Source organism: Apus apus, chromosome 2 (assembly GCF_020740795.1).
Source record: "Apus apus isolate bApuApu2 chromosome 2, bApuApu2.pri.cur, whole genome shotgun sequence".
Classification (NCBI taxonomy): Eukaryota; Metazoa; Chordata; class Aves; order Apodiformes; family Apodidae; genus Apus; species Apus apus.
In genome coordinates this window covers 17,373,512-17,392,051 of record NC_067283.1, presented here as the reverse complement: position 1 = coordinate 17,392,051, position 18,540 = coordinate 17,373,512, and the positions used below count along the sequence as shown (strand labels likewise).

The 18,540-nt window shown below is 42.4% G+C and overlaps 1 protein-coding gene across 1 annotated transcript in view; it reads left to right on the top strand.

Annotated features, from left to right (window-relative positions):
• The window catches only part of APBB1IP (amyloid beta precursor protein binding family B member 1 interacting protein), a 62,280-nt gene extending 43,953 nt beyond the window's left edge, over window positions 1–18,327 (top strand). Inside the window, exons 11-14 of the mRNA XM_051612151.1 lie at window positions 10,940–11,038; window positions 11,991–12,108; window positions 14,562–14,659; window positions 16,892–18,327. Coding sequence (XP_051468111.1) covers window positions 10,940–11,038; window positions 11,991–12,108; window positions 14,562–14,659; window positions 16,892–17,422 — 846 coding nt within the window. The 3' untranslated portion in view covers window positions 17,423–18,327. The remainder of the gene's footprint in view (window positions 1–10,939; window positions 11,039–11,990; window positions 12,109–14,561; window positions 14,660–16,891) is intronic.
• The last annotated feature ends 213 nt before the right edge of the window (window positions 18,328–18,540 follow it).

Genomic DNA, 18,540 nt, shown 5'->3' with positions numbered 1-18,540 from the left:
ACGAAGGGATGTGTGAAGAACAAAACCAAAAGCTCACAAGGGAAAGCTTTATGTGTAATAGGCTTATAAATTTATGAAACCTATTTAGCAAAACTGTTTGCTCTGATGCTTCTAAAATGTGTTTGCGGTATACTAGAATAAACATTATATTGGTAAGATCATTATATCTAAGCAACTCTACTTAGTGATTAATAATTTATGTTATAGTGATTGTTCTTTTGTTTAATTCCCACAAGTCAGCGTTTGGTAGATTCCTGACCAGCTCCGTTTCAGATTTGGCTTCTTTTAACAGCTGTTTCTTGCAGTGTTTGGAGTTGGTCAGGAAGAATGGGCAAGTACTGAAATCTTCAAATCTTCTGTTGTTTCAAAAGTAGAAGCCTGTCATTTAGGGTGGCTTTCTGAAGGTGATGCAATGGAGAGTTCCATTTTTTTATCATTTCTGTACATTAATTTGAATTCTGTATCTACCGCTTTGAAGGCATGTAGCTGAGATGAGTTCTGTCATATCCTCTTACCTTTGGAAGTTGGAGCTGAGGATGTGGTACATCTGGAGATCTGTGGGCAGAGGGAAAGAGCAGCATTAAATGTTGGTCTCTCTGATTGGATACTTGGTGGCACAAACGTGTATGCACAGGAACACAGTGTTTATTATGCTTAGTCACATTTTGTTCCCATCTGTTTTTATATGGAAGTCTCCTAGAAGAAAGTATTTCTCTTGCTGGGAGACACGTGTCCTGAGATCCTTGAGATATTTCTCATCCTTCCATATTTTGAGAATAAGTTCCTCATGATGAAATGACAGTACTTTTGCAGACAGCTGCAGTGAGCAAAAGGCGAGAGATTTAACAGGTAAACATTTGTCTTTTGAAGGAATTTGGATGCCTGGCTCAGTCCAAGCTATATGGAAATTTCTCCACAGCCAAAGCTGCACTTTGTATTCACAACTCTTCTGTTCCCCAGTGTGTGACTGGGGACAGTGAGCTCTGCAGAAGTTCTCTTCCATTTACTAGATTTTGTTGGCTGCAGAAGAAGATTATCTGTCTTTCAAGCAAAGGGAGGAAAATAGTTGGAAGAGTAGCAGCCATAGACCATGCTAGCTGTTCAGAGGATGGCTATAAATCAAAGGAGACTTTCACATTTTGGAAAATAATGTTGGTTTTCAGCCCCTGTTAGCTCCAGTAAGCTGTAACACCACTTGGAAAGTTTTTGAACCATAGCATACCCACTACATTTCAAAGAATTGTTCCTCAGAAACTGCAATGTCAGAACAGTGAGCAGTCAGTCATCAGCCAAGTTACTTGCTCTGCTGTGTTTCATACTTCACAAAAGAAACTGCCCAGCTCAGAGGCAAGAGACCAGCTTGTGCTTTATAGTGCAGAAGAAATGCAAAGACTTCACAGCTTCAGCAGTATCTTACTTCTGTCCTAAAAATCCTGCTGAATTTGGAACCAGAAATAATTACCCAGCTTTGAGCATTGAGTTGAAAAACTACTGTATTTATTTATGACTGGTTAAGCTAATTGGCATCCTTCCTTCAAGAACAGGGTAGATTACCTTTGTCCATTCAAATGGCAGCAAATGGCCAGTGAGGTGGGCTGATCTGGAGTTCAGTATGGCCTCATGCTGGAAGGGAGCATCCCTTCTTTTCCTCCAGTCCCTATCTGAATGATGAGCCTTCTAAACCAGTAACATTTGTACATGCCTTCAAAGGCCCTGTCTCATATTAGCAGGGAGAAAAGAGAAAGCATTTATTTTTGCTTCCCCCCAACCTTGGTCATCTTTATGGTGTGTCTTTATGAAGGGAAGAGCCCTCAGGAGAAATCATAAGAACGAGCAGAGTGTTCCTGCTGTTTTGCAGCTGTGTACCAGGGGCACCACCAAGAACTTATAGGAAAGAGGAACCCTATAACTAATGTTAATCACAACCCTGTTTTAGCTAGAACAAGGAGATTTCTCAGGTTTTTGACACTGGTCAGAACTGTACAGGCTTTTGCCTCAAAATCTTCATTACATTTCTTAGGATGTTGCTTCACTTTGATCTCTCTGAATGGGATGCAGCCTTTTCATTCAGTTTCTTCTCTGAGGCTACAGTCAAGTGAGGGGCTCACAGAGACAGTGAGCCATGAGGTGATATGGATCCAATCACTTTGAGCCAGCAGCTGCCTCTGTCCTGTTTCTTTTTTTAATCTAGCCATTTAATTTGAGTTTGAGTGCTCATACCTGGGTTACTTTACTGATGCTGGCTTGGGTACTGGTGTTGGTGTAGCAACGAGATCGTGGGCATCATGGGCAAGTTGCTACTTAGACAGAACCTGGGGAAGGTTTTTCAGTCTGTGATGTTGGAGCTGCATTTAGACAAGCTGTTTTGAACTAGCTCAAATATAAATGTTCTTGTCGGCAGATCCATCCTGTAGGATGTTACTCTTACAGCTAGAGAAACATGATGTGTTGTGAGTGCTCCTTGCCTATAATTTTTTGCTGTTACGTCCACATTGCATTGTACATACTGTAGCTCAGAAGAAAAATGGGGTGTATTTTGGTTATTTGTTTACCATCAAGACACTGAAGAGATAATGGGGAAATGGGTGGCACATCACAGTGTCTACCAGCAAAAGAGAAAACATTTTGCTGAGCTTATTGAGGAGTTTTCTTTCAGGATGATTCAGGACACAACTGCAGTAACTGAACAAAGCAGTTGCTTCCTCATATCAGCTCTTCTCAGGCAGCAGAAAGCCCAGCTGGGACCAACCGAAAAGAGCACAGCTGGCTGGTTGGTGTCAGAGAGCAGGGTCACTTTTAGCTGTCCTTGTGCAGCAAACCAGAACTGATGTGGCTGTGTCCTCAGGATGAAAGTGCAGCTGGCACAGAGGCTCTGATGGAGTTGGCTTTCAGGAATCCTTAGGCTTTGGGGCAACTATAAAGCTTGAAGAACTCTTTTATTTCCCAGTAGCTACTTGTTCTGTGTTGAGCTGTAACCTTCTTAAATTTAATTGTTCTATACCACTGCTAAACAAACCTTCTTCCCTCAAAGGAAGTCACATGTTTAAAAAACAAAAAACAACACAACCTTCAACATATTAAAAATAAAGCCTCTGAATAAAATAAATACTTTTGGATCCTCTGCTTCTGTAAACATGCAGATGTTTCCTATTTTCTACTCAGCCTAAATTGTAATGCTTACAAAAAGGTCGAGATCCCACCCTCACTTTGATGTGAGGGTACAGATACAGTGAGTCTTTTCTTAATAGATATCTCCATATGCAGAGAAGAGGAAAGGAAAGGGCAGCCGAGTGTGAAGGAAGACCCTCACTCAAACCTACATCTGTCAAGGTCAGATCTCTCCCTCTGTTCCAGGCAGAGGAGGAGGGAGAGGGTTACAGCAAGAGGGTAGCAGCACGGTTCTCCCCGCCACCCTGTGGAGAGTGCTGGCTACGGAGAAACGGTGAGGGAACAAGAATCTCTCTCCTTCACAGCAAAAGTAATTTCACACACAGTCCATGACGAGTGCACAAGTTGGAGAGGCTTAGTTCTTCACAGTCGCCTTTGCATTTACAAATGTGATTTTTTGGGCAGAGATTGTAGATCTTCTCTTTCACCATCCACTACGTTACCTAGGAAATGCTGTGGAAATGGATGAGACCTTCTGTGTTTTATTTCATATTCTGAAGCTAAAAGCCTTCAAAACCAAGAAATTGCACCGTGAAGAAAGGGATCTGTTCATCATGCTGGCGACAGCATCCACTGCACTGGGCAGAAACTGTGGTTGTGATGTTCATTTTGTGCATTAGGAGTGTCTGCGTGTGCGCGCTGTAGTCCAGGAGCTGGTTTTGTCACACCATGTTGAAAAATCTCTCAAAGCCGACACATAGCAAGGTAATCTATATGCAGATTTGCTGATTTAGTCAGCCTGATGTGCCTGTGACAAAGAGTGGATTTAATTATAGTTTATTGGTGCTGGTTGTGCTTGAGTAATCTGGAGGTAATGGTGCATAATGCTGAATTAATCTAGGATGAAAAAAATGGTTTCCTGGGGATAAACTGAGACAAAGGCAAATGATCTTCTATTTCCACAGCTGGGTACGTTATATTGTGTAGTCTAAACAGCTACGTTTTCCTGGTGTCATTTGGAAACCACAATTTTTAAAACAAATTTCTTATGATCTAAAAAATTTTGGAATTAAATTTTCAAGAATAGCTTCTGTTTGCAATGGTGGCATCATTTTAGCAGGTAATTTGATATTTAGTCACTTCATTCATGGTTCCTGCTTCCCTCACACCCGGTATGCTCCATTGCAGATTGAGTCATGTACATAATGCATTGAACACATGACAGTTAAAGTAGAAGGTGACAATTAGCAGTGTTTGAGCTATGGGGAGAATAAAGACAGAGAATGGACAGAGAGAAGCAGAATGTAATAGCTTTGGAAAATACTATTTGCTGCATAAAGCAGTTCTCTTGGGTTACAATGGCTATTACATATATATTGTAATAACCTAAAAATTTTCCCTCTGTCATTAGACAAATGTAAGTCAAAATAATAATATCCTTATAGTAGGACAGTTACTGTTTTATCTATACAGTTCACACATCTTTTGGGAAGATCAGCTAATCCTGGTCATCTTAATGCCAGGAGTGCATAGGATTGGAATTTGACCACATTTAATTGCAGATGGCAGATTTAAACCACTTCAGTGTGATTTTTGGAAGGCAGAGTATTAATCCTACTTGCAGTCATGAGAGCCAGAAGAGTCTCAGTTTTTCTGAGAAGCTAGCTCAACATAGCACCAGTTCCTCACTAGAAGGTAAGGTATCCAAAAATATTGACCATTTTGTGAAAATCTGGCCTAAAGCCAAAGCTTTTGATCCAGAGTTAGTCACTCTTTATGCTTCTGGCTGTTGTTTCTGCCTCAGAGACTGAGCAATGATCCATATATTTTGGGGCAAGGAGTCCAATGAGATGCCTGAATAACTTCAGTTTACTTTTCATCTTCAGCGTTGGAAGAAGGAAAAGCAGAACATTTTATTGGGATAATCTCTAATTTCATGCACACATGGCCTTTAGTAATTTGTTTTGGCACAAACCATAGAAACCACATCATTCAGTTCCCATTTCTTCAGGTTTTCAATGTGTTCTATCTTTTTTTTCCTTAGGCACTTTATATCTGAAAATGTAATCTGTGCAAAAAGATTTTTTAAAATCTCTCCAGAAAATAAGCTCTTTATATTCAGGTGCTTCTGCTTTCTTTATCTCTGAACAGTTGATACATTCAGGGGAGACAGTGGGTCAGAGGAGAACATTAGATTCTGTTCCAAACCTTTTCAGTGCTTTTCCGGGTGGAACACTGCACGTCTTTTTGCAGCCTGGCATTTGAGGTGATCGGGCCTCAATAAGTAACTGGACAGCTGTCCAGCACTTCAAAACATCAGGCCAAATGATGAGACTAATTCATCATTTATAAGAGTTTTGACACTGACAGAGGAAAAAAGTTTACTGTAGTCAACTTATGTTGCATTTTAATTTTATTTCAAAGCACTATTTTTTTATGTGAGAAGAAGTCTGGAGTCCCTTTCTACTTGCGTATTACCATTTTTCATTTAAACTGTGAGTTCTGGGGTGATTGCTTTTTAAACAGTTGTCTTTCATAATTCATTATGGTGCTGCATGTTTCAGAGGCAAAGGTGATAAACTTTTCCAGGGGAGATGTTTTCACTTTGTGGTCAGATTATTTTAATCACCCTTTCAGGACAGAGTATGCACCATGTAACAAAATAATTCGTCTGTGTTTGTGTGTGAGATGTGTAAGCTGTAGCATACTGAGGTTAGTGTTACTTCACCTAAAATACAGTATTTCTCCCATGACTGTTGTGATTAATATTATTATGATCTCTGTTAGTCTCATGGAGAGGTTATTACAGAGGTTATTAGACTGTGGATCTAGTCTAGCAAAACCAGACTTGGGTAGTGACTACAGCTCCTTACATCTGTGTGCTGTACTAAAAAACTGTCCTGAGACACAGGAGCTGTGAAAGGACGAAATTGGTTCACATAGATCTTCACACCAAGTCATTATTTTCAGTGACTTTTAGCTGTCTAGATTCTTCTCTGAGTTGGTTATCCTGCTACAACATTTTTATGTATTATCTAATAGATTTTTTCGTGCAACCTGAAGTTTTTAGTGGAGAATTGAGCTTGTAAAGGTCAGCGTCAACAGCAGAGACTTCTGCCATTTGTACTCCCAAAGTAATTTCAGTATGGTACAGTTCTTCCCAAGTGAGCAAGCTGCTGGGGTGGGGCACGTCTAAAAACCACAGGAAGCCAAATGCCTCCATCTGAGCCACTTTCTAATAATCTTTTACCTTCAGTATTCAGCTTGGTGCTGCTGGTGTTTGGTTCTGCTGGTGTTTGGTGCTGCTGGTGTTTGGTCCTGTGGTCTGGCCTTGCACACAGCAGCAGCAGGCAACCTCTTCACTGGCAGCATGCAGCAGTCCTCCTAATGCCTTATCCAAAGCCCAAGAAAGGTATAAGGAGGCCCAGCCTCAGTGGGCTATGGGTCCAGTACAAAGTTATGTTTTAAGTGTCATTGGTAAAGCTATACAGAAAGAAAGCCAGTGCTGCACTGCTTCTGGGAAAGCGAGATACAGTACAGTTCTTAGGTGTTATGAAGCGAAGATACAGACTGCCTGCATGGCTCTGAGGTGTTTAACCTTCCTTAAGAGAGCTGTGTCTTCAGCAACTTGCTAGTTTGGTCCCTAATTGACAGAATATACTTGTGACTGCATTTCATCATGGTTGCTGATTGGAGTAATTTAATCAAGGAACTGATTGGGGTAATTTGGAAAAGGTCCCACTGGTGAATGTCAGTAGTTAAGATGGATTGCCCAGTGGAGACAATAGCTAGTAAAACACAGGATGGAGGGTAGGCAGTAAATAACTCCCCTGATGTCTGGCACAGGACACTAGCTTTGTTCATTGGCAGTTCCCTCTCAACTTCTCATGGTGATCAGAACCCCCCAGTCTCAAAATATTCATCGGTAGGGTAAGCAGTGAGGTGAGGAAGCTTACTGATGATGATACATTATTCAGATTGTTGAGGAAAGGGCAGACTGAAGAATTCCCAAAGACCATTGTGAGCCTGAGGTTATGGACAATAAAATCTTAAGAAGCATATAGTCTAGGTATACACACACTAATGTGCATAAGGAAAAAAGTGATCAGAACTTCGCCTGTGAAATACTGACTTTCAGCTGACCTGTACCATTCAGGAACAAGATGCTGCTGTGGTGCACAACTTGATGAGAGCTTTGTTTTCAGTGCTCAGTGATGGTCAGATACGTAAATCAAGCATTAGGAATTATTAGGAAAGGGATAGATGATAAATCAGCAAACACTGCCATACCGTGGCAGAAGTCCATGGTTTCCTCTCACCTGTGCAGTTCTGGCCCTCTCATCTCGGAGGATATTATAAACTTGGAGAAGGATCAAGGAGGAGCAACAAGGATAAGCAAAGGTAAGGAATGACACAGACTTGAAAAATGACTGCAGAGACTAGAAGCCTATAGGCTGGAAAAGATCTGGCTTGCCAGGAATGTGATGCAGATCTCTGGGCTCAGGAGCAGCATGGAGAGGTGTGGATAGGGGTCAGCCATTCAGTGTCTCTTCCAAAACAAGAACATTCCCCAAAGGTAGCAGTAGTCAGGTTGAGAGCACAAGGAGGTGGTTCTTCAAAAACTGTGTAGCTGACCTAGGAAAATTGTTGCTAGATGTTGTGGATGACAGAACTCTCTGGGCTCAAAACGCTGAGGTACCGGGAGGAGAAATCCATTGAACCTGAATAGAGAGAAAATCCCATCCAGCTCAGAAAATCCCCTGACCTGAAGATAGTTGCAGACAGGAAGAGTACAGAGCAGGAAGTATCATACATGCCTCAGTCTCCATTTTGGCCACTGTCAAAGTCCAGATACTGAGTTTGAGGACCTTTGATCTGACACAGTGCGAGTGTTCTTGTGAAACTGGTGTTTCTCTAGGGTGCCCTCGAGGGGAGGTCTGCAGCATATCCCCATGGCAGGGCTGTGTCTGTGAGCATCACCAGTACCTACTTTGCTCTGTGACATGTCCTCCTCTGCCTCGCTTATGTAATGTGCACTTTCTTCCAGATGTTTGTGTGAACAATTTGTTAAATTATAAAAATGTTGTTGGTTTTTTTTTGGTTGGTTGGTTGGGGTTTTTTTGGGGGTGGGGTGATTCTTGTATATAAAAACTATTGGTAGATGTGGTTTGAGAATGAGAGGAGATATGTAGACCCACTGGACTTTGTTGTCATGAAAAAAGGAGGAAAACAAAAATCCTTGCTTTTTTCATTTTTGAAAGCTTTGGGTGCCATCTGCTGGATTCAGTAGGACCTTAACACACTAGAACAAAATTGCTAGTTGCTGATTAAAAAGTGCTTGAAGAATTCAGTTTACCCAAGGTTGCAGTGCCTTTGTTTGTACCTCCTGGTTCTTTTGACTCTGTTGGTGATAACCTAATCCAAGTCTATAGGATGTGCTCTGCCTCACAGAGTACACACAAGTGTATGTTTACAGTTTGCTTTTAAAGATGCCATTCCAACTGAATTCTCTAGTGGTTTTCACTTAGTTTGGTGACATAATGGAGAAAAGGTGGAAAGAAATGCAGTTTGTCAGGTATTGTGTTCTGAACACATATTGCAGCAGTGAGGCTCACTCTGAGCAGCCTTCAGGCTGCCTGAGGCTCCTGGAGACAGGGACAAGCAGACACGGGGGAGCTGGAGAAGGCTGCCTGTCCGGAGGCCCTGGTTACTGCCTGTTTGGTACCTGGCATAGGTGTATAGCAGCCAAATGCAGCCCTGCGCATTAAACTGTGTGAAGGGGAGTGTGTGAGTGTACCAGGTGGGTGAGGCACAGGACCATGCCGTGGGCATGGTGCCTATTCTGCAGTTAAGGCAGCTGGTGACAGCTGGCATCTCTGGGCTTGCAATGTGAGATGTCCCTAGCTGTCACCTTGAGAATGCCCAAGAGCAAGGTAGAAGAATGAGGCAGCCGTGGGCCCTTCCAGAGGGCTGAAGTGGACTTTGTGTATTCATCATCCAGAGGAGATGGCCAGCTCTGTGTTTGCAGAAACACAGCGAGCAGGGTGACCTGTGTGAGCAGCTGAGTTCAAACACACAGGGAGCTGCAATGCAGTTACCCACAGCACTGCCTTGGGACACATCTGTCAGTGTGAGACCCCTCAGAATTAATATCCCTTTGATTTGTTCTTCCTCACAGTTACCTCCTTGCTGTGTTTGCTCTTGCTGCATAATTTGATGATGCAGGGCCACAGCAGCAATATTGGCTCGTGTGGTCCCATCCAGTCATCCATCCCTTGCTACTTGTTCTCTCCCCAAGCCATAGTGCCTCTTTTCCCCACGCTGTATGTAAGGCCATGCTGTGTACTGCTGGGTTTAAAACAAAATAAACAAAACTACAGTGTGATTAAATGGGTTATATTTAACCCTGACCAGTTCCTTTTTTTTTTTTTTTTATAATCACAATGTGGCCTCATGAACAGTTCATCAGCACAAGGGAAGCCTGGTGTCTGCAGTACTGAGAGGGAAGCAGGGACACGTGGCTGAGGTGCAAGATCTGTGTATTCAACTCTGCTTTTGAACCCTTGGATCACCCAGCTGTGGCCAGGGTTTGGCAGCTGGGATCTGCAAGGAGACATCTGGCACCCACATCAGCCCTGGGCTGGCAGGCTGCTCACAGCACCCTGCACTGCAAGGATCCTTGAGTTCCCCACATCCAGCACAGCTGTGTTTTCAGGGCTTAATGATGTGTGGAAGGCCAGTGTCCTTGCTGCTGGGTGGAGGTATGCTTTGAGTTTTCAGCTGCCCTGGATGAAAAGAGGGTGGTTTGACAGCTGTGAATCCTTGGAGCATATTTGGCTGCTCTTTGTGCCTTCATGAGATTTCACTAACTGTGCACCTATAATTTATAAGAACATAAATAGGAATGAACATATAAATGAGGGATAATGAAGCCTTTTCCTTTGGTTTCCTTGTGCATCAAGAGATGGCAGTATTCCATCCAAAGTACTAAAGACTTACAGCCTTCTCTCCTGGAGCAAGGGAACCAAATTCCTGCAGAGTCTTAGAGAAGATAAGATGTTCAGGCTCAGGCAAGTAGTCAGCCTGGCATTTTGGTGATCTTTGAGTTGCAGTGGTACATCACCACATACCACTACTTCATTCATCAGTAAGGGGAAGAGATCCTAAATTGTGTCCAAAAGCACAAAAAAGGCTTAAAAATTGTAAAGGTTCCTGATACAAACAAACAAAAGAGATTACTTCTGATGGTGTTGCATTTTGAATGGTCCTCTACCTAGAACATAAGGCAGCATTACAAAAGTGTTGACAAAAAAGATAAATCAGAATAAAAACATACAGGAAGCAAGTTAGATTTAGGCCCAAAGAAAGGCAGTCAGTTAAAAGGAAAAATCTGTTTCAGCTGATAGTTTATGCTTAAACAAATTTAACATACTCTTTGAAAACTAATTATGATCAGCATTCAGTTTTACAGATGATAAAACATAAAGAGAATCAGACTTCCTCCCAGTGTTTATACATTGAGTGTTAGACCTTGAACCATGGCATTTGTAGACTCCATTGAACTCTAGATCACTATTAGATTTCTGTAGCCCTTGAATTCATAAAACAATTAATTAAAATAATTTCAAGCAGATGCTGCCAGTGGCAACTCATGTACAATTCATAATGACCATCTTTTATATATTTTCTTATACTCTATTTCTGCTGCTGCTTTTTTTTCCCAAATCATCTTCAAGTTTACAGGGTGCCGGAAGGCAGTGTTCTCACTGAGGTCCCTGTGCCTTCACACTTTTGTATAGTGACTTAATTTTTGTGTTTTTCTTTATTTCAGCATCCCCAGATTCAAAAGGAGTCACACTATATCAAGTACTTATGCTGTGATGATAAAGCAACTCTGCACCAGTGGGTAACAGGAATAAGAATTGCCAAGGTAAGATTAAAAGTAAATTTAGTTAAATATGTTTTCTATAAAATCCTGTCTTCCTCAGGTTACTCATCACCTCAACTGGAAATACTGTGACAAGAATGGACATACGAGCTAATTTTACCATAGAAGGGAAGAGCAAAAGGGCATGACCGGGACAGATTTGCTGAATGTTCCTGTACCCTAGTTCTCAGTGTGTTTTTCCCGTTACCTAAGTGAAATCCATAGCTACAAAACTTGTGTAATTGTAAAACTCACTCCACGGTTTTCTGGCACAATAGTATTATGCTGCGGTTAAAGATGTGCAAGGTCTTGTCAGTCCAGCTGTGACATTTTCTAAACAGTTCTGCCCAAATTGTCTGCCACACCCTTTTCAAAAAGATCTGAATTCACAGACCATTTTGGTTTGCACAGTGTATTAATGGAGATTATTTATATGTAGCCCAGCCCATACTGGCTGTACCTGGCTATACAGACCCACTCCTGGCACTTGTATATTATTTCCTGCTAGTTCTGCTGCAGGGTGATATCCAACAAAGGTATGGGGTGAATCAAATTATTTTGGGTCTTACACTGACTGAGCTCTTTGCTCTAGAGCCCTGGATTCAATGTCCCAGGTCTCCAGAGTGTTGGAAAGCATTGCAAAAAGATATTTGTTGAGAACAGGTGCTTTTAAAGCCATGTCTCAAGATGTTTACAAATAGTGAAATGAACATGAAATATGAGAATGGTAGCAGTAGGACTGTGTTTGGTCACAGGGATTCATGTTGTATTGTGCTAGTACAGAGGTGCCACCTGGCCCTCTACAGATATAGGCACAGCACTTGCAGAAAGCTCCTTTTTAACAAAACTAGGTAGGAAGGAATGGAGTCAGAAAAGTTGTCTGAGAGCAAAATGAATGCGTGGCCTATTTCAGGCTTAACACCATGCTTATTGTGGTGTTTGGGTTGTTTTGCAGTATGGCAAGATGCTGTATGATAATTACAAATGTGCAGTGAAGAAAGCTGGCTTGTCCTCTCGGTGGACAAATCAAGGGACGGTGGAACCAGCTGCCCCTGCAGGATTCTTATCAGCAGGTACTGATGCCATCACCAAAGTTGAAATCACATGTACTGTCTTCCTCTGTCATAATCAGTGTTGCAGAGAGTATTTGTTCAGAATACATAATGTGTTCAGAGTATCTCATGTATTCAGAAAGACAGTATCTTGTTCTAGACAGCCCAGTGTAGCTCTTGGCCTTGTAGAACCTCATACAATTGACCTCAGCCCATCAATCCAGTCTGTCCAGGTCCTGCTGTAGAGCTTTCCTACCCTCAAGCAGATTAATGCTCCCTCCCAGCTTAGTATCCTCTGCAAACTTCCTGAAGATACACTTGATCCCCTCATCCAGACCATTGGTAGAGATATCATAGGGAACTGGCTCCAGCACTGAGCCCTGGGGAACAGCACTTGTGACTGGCAAATTTATCTGTTCTGTTTTCACATGGCTGCAGGGCCATTTATATGGTCTGATTTCAGTAGAGACTAAAATCTGCTACAGGAAACTACAGTCCTGTGAGAGCTTAGGAGAGGGCTGTACTCTGTTAACGTCACTGGCAGCCCAAAGCAGTGCTCAGGAAGGTAGGTGGCACTTCTGTTGTCACATCTCATGTGGCCTGTATTCCCTGATCAGGCTGCTGGAGCCAGATTTGTGTGCTCACACATACCCCAGAGTGCACAGTCTGCAGTTCTGCTGTGTCCCAGGTGCCAGGCACACCCAGGCAGGGTATGTAGTTTGCTTCTCTGCCTCACTCTGTGTGTCTTTGGACACTGAGGAAACTGTGTGTGTTGTGTACCAGCACAATGTCATGGTGTTTGAAAGATATGGGGGGATGTTGCTTTATTCTGGTGTTCGTATCACTACAAAGCTCAGTATTTCGCATTATATATTTTGCGTATCTGTATTTTGCATTATATTTGGACTTTTTTTTTTCTCAAAACAAATACTAATTCAACAGAAAATTTTGGAGACATTGACTTGCAGGGAATACTGTAACATTTAAATTAAAAATAAATCTTGTTAATGTAATGCCTGAACTCTCATATTGGATTGACTGGGTGTCCTTTAGCTGGCAGACTTTGTGCATAGCTTCTGTGCAGGTTATGTGGCAGGATGTTACTTTCAAATTTTGGATAGTTCATGAAATCCATTAACAGAAGAAGAAAACAACACCATTTAGCCATGTCCCAAGTCTTAGATATCTATGTACCAAATAGAACACTATACCTTACATACACCATATGGAGTAGATCTCTCTTGACCCTCATATAGTTAAATGTCAGCATGACTGAAGGCAGCAACACCTTTGAGCAGGGAGAAGCCCAAACTCTAGCTCTGCTATGCACAGCAGACAAAGTGAGGAGGCAGTAACTTGCTTCACTTGAGGGCATGGCCACAGAACCCAGGGATTTACATCTTTCTCCACTGAGCATTTACAGCCATGAGATTGGTTTTATCTCTTTATTGAACTTCTGTGTTAGTCCTTTAACAGACTAGTTTGCATTATCAAAATGGTACTTTGGTTTAAATATGCCAAACGACTTGCAGGCACGGGCATAAAACATGCAGGCACAGGGGCTTCAGACCATGTTCTGTCGTCTCTTGAAACTTAAATAGCCCCAGTACACTGCAAAGCTGCTTACTTCTCTGTCAGTTGTGTGATTTGCAGGCATGGCAATAAATTTATTCTATTTCTTATCATATTAATGGAACCTCTTTGCTAATCAGATTAGTTCATGTTAAGATTAAAACCATCATTGTGCTTAGACATATTGTAGACAGCTAAGGGTTCATTAGCATCCAAGTACATGAATGGAATTCACTGGATCTCAGGACTGTAAATTATAATAGAGCTAAGTTGTTAAGGTTTACAAATACATGTATCTAGGCACCAAGCAAATACTGTCTACTACTTTGACATATGCAGCTTCCAAAAATCCTAGACTACAGAGTTTATTTAATTCTCATCAGACTATACAGGTGCTGGGGACTTTTTTGTAATTAAACCCACAAATTTGTCCTTTGGTCTTGCATTCACTTACTCCATTTGAGAGTATTGGGTTATTTATGCATATCCCTTGCAAACACAGTAATGGTGGGTAGACATTTTGCAGAGCTTTAACTTAACTAGCTGGCAGATTTTCACTAATCTGAGAAGAGGGTGAAGCTCACAAATTTCCATGATTCCAGATGGGGGAGAAGATTCAGAGCTCTTTGTTAATTTACTAAAGAAAAGGGATCAGCCTCTGTATAGGTTTTCAAACCTTCAGCTCTCCTGACTGTTATTGATACGAAACTATACGAAAAATCACAAATAAGCCAGAAGTAGAAAACAGGCATCCTCATAGATTCTATTATGTATAAGAAAACCAGTAACAAGTGGTTCCTTGGTGAACGTTGGATAGATGCTTTTACAGCTTTTGTGTGAGTTTTCTATTCCCTGATCCAGTTAGTAGGACAAAAATGTCACACTCTCTTCCCTTGTCACAGGTGTTGTTCAGCCAAATGGACAGATTCCCCAAATTGTTCATCGTCCCAGTGCAGAATTGTCAGAAACTCAGAAGAAAGTGGATACACCAGAGGTACAGGTCAGTGGTTAATAGCACTGCACCAGTTAAATGTCACCTGTGAACACTTTCTCCAAGTTTGTTTTTCTTCACCCACCATCTTCCCCCCTCAGAGCACCAGCGTGCTTTTGTTGCAAGCGTTTGGCTCCTGGGCGAAGCGGCTGGTTCCTGGCTGCCCCTTCGCCTGGACAGGTGGTGAAGGCACAGCCCATCCAGCATAACCATGCCAGGTGTAACTTCATGTAGCAGGAACAGGAATGTGCCTGTTGGGGACTCTCAAAGACTTTGTGCTGTCGGAACTGTGGTGCTGTTTTCTGTTTCTGCCAGAAAACAGGTCTTGCCTTAGTAACACAAAGGATACAGTAGCGTTTTCAGCAGCAAATGCTGTGGTGTCTAAGAAGAGGAAGTGTGAAGAAGGGGAAAAAAATACGTTTTCCTTAGCCTCTAAATGTATTCCTTGGTTAAGCTCCAGATTTTGTTTACTTGCACCATCTCTGGCTGTAGGCTACAGTAGGAGGACTTTAAAAACATCCTACAGAAAAATAAACCCTACTGTTTGCAGTTCGTTGTTCACTCCCTCCATCATGCATAAAGTGCACAGGACAAGTGAAATGAAATTCTAGAATTTTTCTGTCACCTGCATTATGTGTCCTATGCTTCTTGTTTCTATCTTTGAGTTCCTCCTTTAAAAAGATCTGTTTCTCTGTTCTGAGCCTCACTTCCTCTGGACTAGATCACATTCTCAGAATTCAGCCAGTGGTTCCCTCCTCCTGTGTCTCATTTACTTCTATCTTTTAGGCAAGGAGAGTGAGGAAGAGAAGGCAAGCATGTTATACTTAGCTAATGCCAGAATTAGTACTGCTGACTGCAGGGTTGCAGAGCACCATTCGCCAGCAGAAGCAAACGTTGCCATCTTCATCTCACAGCTGCTACAAGCCTGGGACCAACGAATCAAGCTGAAGTCTTTCAGCGTGCACTGTGCTGCGGAGCTAGCTGGAGCTGAACTGATAAATTAGTGTAACAGGAACCGAATGAATGTGTTTCAAAGCTTTGTTTTCAGGACAGCAAACGTCTCCGCAGGTTGACAAGAATAGACAGCATGTTTGTGTAGTAGTTGTCAACAGCTACCAGCTGCTACCTGAAAAAAAGAGCAGATTATCTCCAGATATCACCAAATAGGCTTTGTTTATTTCAGTGTCCACCAGCAAACACAATGTAAAAGAAAAGTCACATAACATTTTGTCAAAACAAGTATCTCCATAATGTACTGCTATCCTGGTTTTTTTTCTTAACTTGTATGATGGATGATGCTTGGATTCATATTTCCTTCAAAAAAGTTGTCAGAAGGGTTGAACATCTCGTGACCTTGCGGACATGACTGGAACTTGGTAGCTTCAGGGACCATTTTGCCACACTGTTGTTTCAAAAGTGGAGGGAGTGTGTGCATGCGCCTTGCCCAGCAGGCAGAAGACACCCTTCCCCAGGCTTATCATGGCCCTTGTCCCTGCAGTGCAGCACACAGGGTCGTGACAGAAGGGCGACAGAAGGGTGACAGGCTTCCCCGCCTGCCTCTCTCCACAGCGCCGTGCAGCGCTCTCCCGCTGGCACAGAGGGACCCAGGGCAGTACTAGGGCTGAGGACACTGATTCCAGACACGTGTAAACTTTAAATTCCCAGATTTCTCCACCTTCTTCCCAGTTCACTGCTGTTGTGTCTAATGAATTTGGTGACTTCATTAGAAACAGGTGACTTGATTATTTTTGCTTCATCCAGAGATCCAGCAGTCACAGCTAGAATGGGAGATAGGGATGAGAGCCCAAACTACACCTGCTTTTTATGTTCTCAAGTCTTGCTCAGTATTTTTGGATGTAAAAACATAGCACAGATTTTTTTTTTATTATTTTTTTTAAGTCTTCATGTTCTCAGGGAATGAACCACAGGGTGGAACATTAAGAAAGTATCTTCATATGTCTTCTAACTAACTGTAATTCTCTGAAATTTTACAAGCACTTGTTTTCTGAGGACAGCACCCAAAGCAGCTCTATGAATACTGTCCACATGGAGGTTTCCACTGGCAGAACGCTGAGGGCAGCTCCAGAAAGAAAAGGCAAAATGTGGTCTGCTTAATTTTGCTGCCTGCCTACTGCGGTCTTCTCACGTATCCTCACGTCTTTCCACTGTTCTTGGGCAGGGGCAGTAGTTTGCACGTGCACTGACTGTCTCTTGTCCTTTTATTTCTTCTACTTTTTAAAGGCTAAGTCAAATCACATCGAGGCACGTGGTCTGGCACAGTCAGTGATGAGGCTACAGAAATCCGAGAGTAGGAGGAACTCCCTGCAGCCTCCTCCTCCACCTGAGAGGCGGTCATCTGCTAGTTCTGTTTCACCAGTTCTACCCTCCAAAGTCAAACGAGACAGTGGCATTTACCTCTCAGATCCAGACAGCTTTCCAGCACCACCACCTCCATTGAAGATGGAGTTTCCACCACCATCACCGTCTGATTTCTGCGAATCTCCTCCTGATTTTGTACCTCCACCACCACCAGCCTCCAGCAGTGGTAATGGAGACCTGCCATTACCCCCTCCACCTCCACCTCTTTCCACTAAGCCACCACCTCCAACAAAGAAACCTGTGCCACTTCCTTCAAAAAGGCTAGAAAACACAGGACAAGCTGGAGAGCCACAGTCAGCTGGGCCTCCTCCCATTGGGGGTGGAGGCAGGCAAGCAGATTTCATGTCTGACCTAATGAAAGCTCTTGAGAAGAAAAGAGGCAGCAGCTCCTGAACTCTGGGAGCAGGTGGACTTCAAGCTCTAGCTGGTTTTGTGAGGCATCATGGAACGTTGTGCTGCATCATGCTCTTTCTGGAGGAATTCTCCTTCAGAGTTCCTACTGGGGTTATCAAAAAGAAAGTTGGGGTGCCCTCTGTCACTATAACCTGCTCCTTCCCCCCTTCCCCCCCTCACCATTAACTACCATTTCAGCATTAGGCTGAGGCAGGAATTGGATGTAGAGTCTTCCTTGCTCCATCAGGACAGCCAGGGATGGTGGAGCAGCACTCACAGAGCTGGCCAGCAAGTGAAAAGCATCTCCTGTGGCTGCCTCTCTAGAAGAATTGGAGTGAAGATAAAAATAATACAGTGTTCTCATGTCTGTTTTGAGAAGTGGGAAGATCCCTTTCACAGAATTCCCCTTAAAGGTTCTTCATCAGAAAAACCCCAACTGTGGGGTTTTCTTCAATAAAAAGACCCCTTTTTTTTAACAGTCTGTCTTAAAAAGTAAAAGATCAGTTAGATTATTCTGAGCTGCAAGGCAGAACCAGGGCCATTTTCAGACAGTGTCACCCCAAATGTTACAGTCTCCTGCTTCCATACACAACTGCAGCCATACCTGTCAGCACTCAGAGTTACTTCCTTTAAATCATGTATTTGGTTAATCTTAGACAAAGAAATTTTTATTTCAAAATCTTGTATGCTTCCTTTGGTAAGCAGGGATTTTTCACCCCCCATTTGTTAACATTTGTCTTCAAACTGTACCTAGAAATAGCCTGTCTTCTGAACGACTTTGTAATTATCTTATACCTGATAAGAATGTCTCCTCCTACATTTTTTCATTTGTTCTCCCATTTTAGTTCTTTGTTGTTCATTTAGGCAGCATTGTTAGTTCTTAAATAAAAGTAGCTTCTATTTTCTATTTGCCCAAAGCGTCATAGTTAATGAGCAGGCATTTTACTGGCAATTGGTACCACTTCAAATATCTTAAGTTTTTGCTTATACCTGCTAGTCTTTATTTCTTCCAGTTTTTGCCTCTTCTTATGCACATGATCTTCTAAGACATAAGTAATATATTTCTGTATTTTTCAATACAAAAAACATAGAAAGCAAAGTGTGGGGTCTAAATAAAT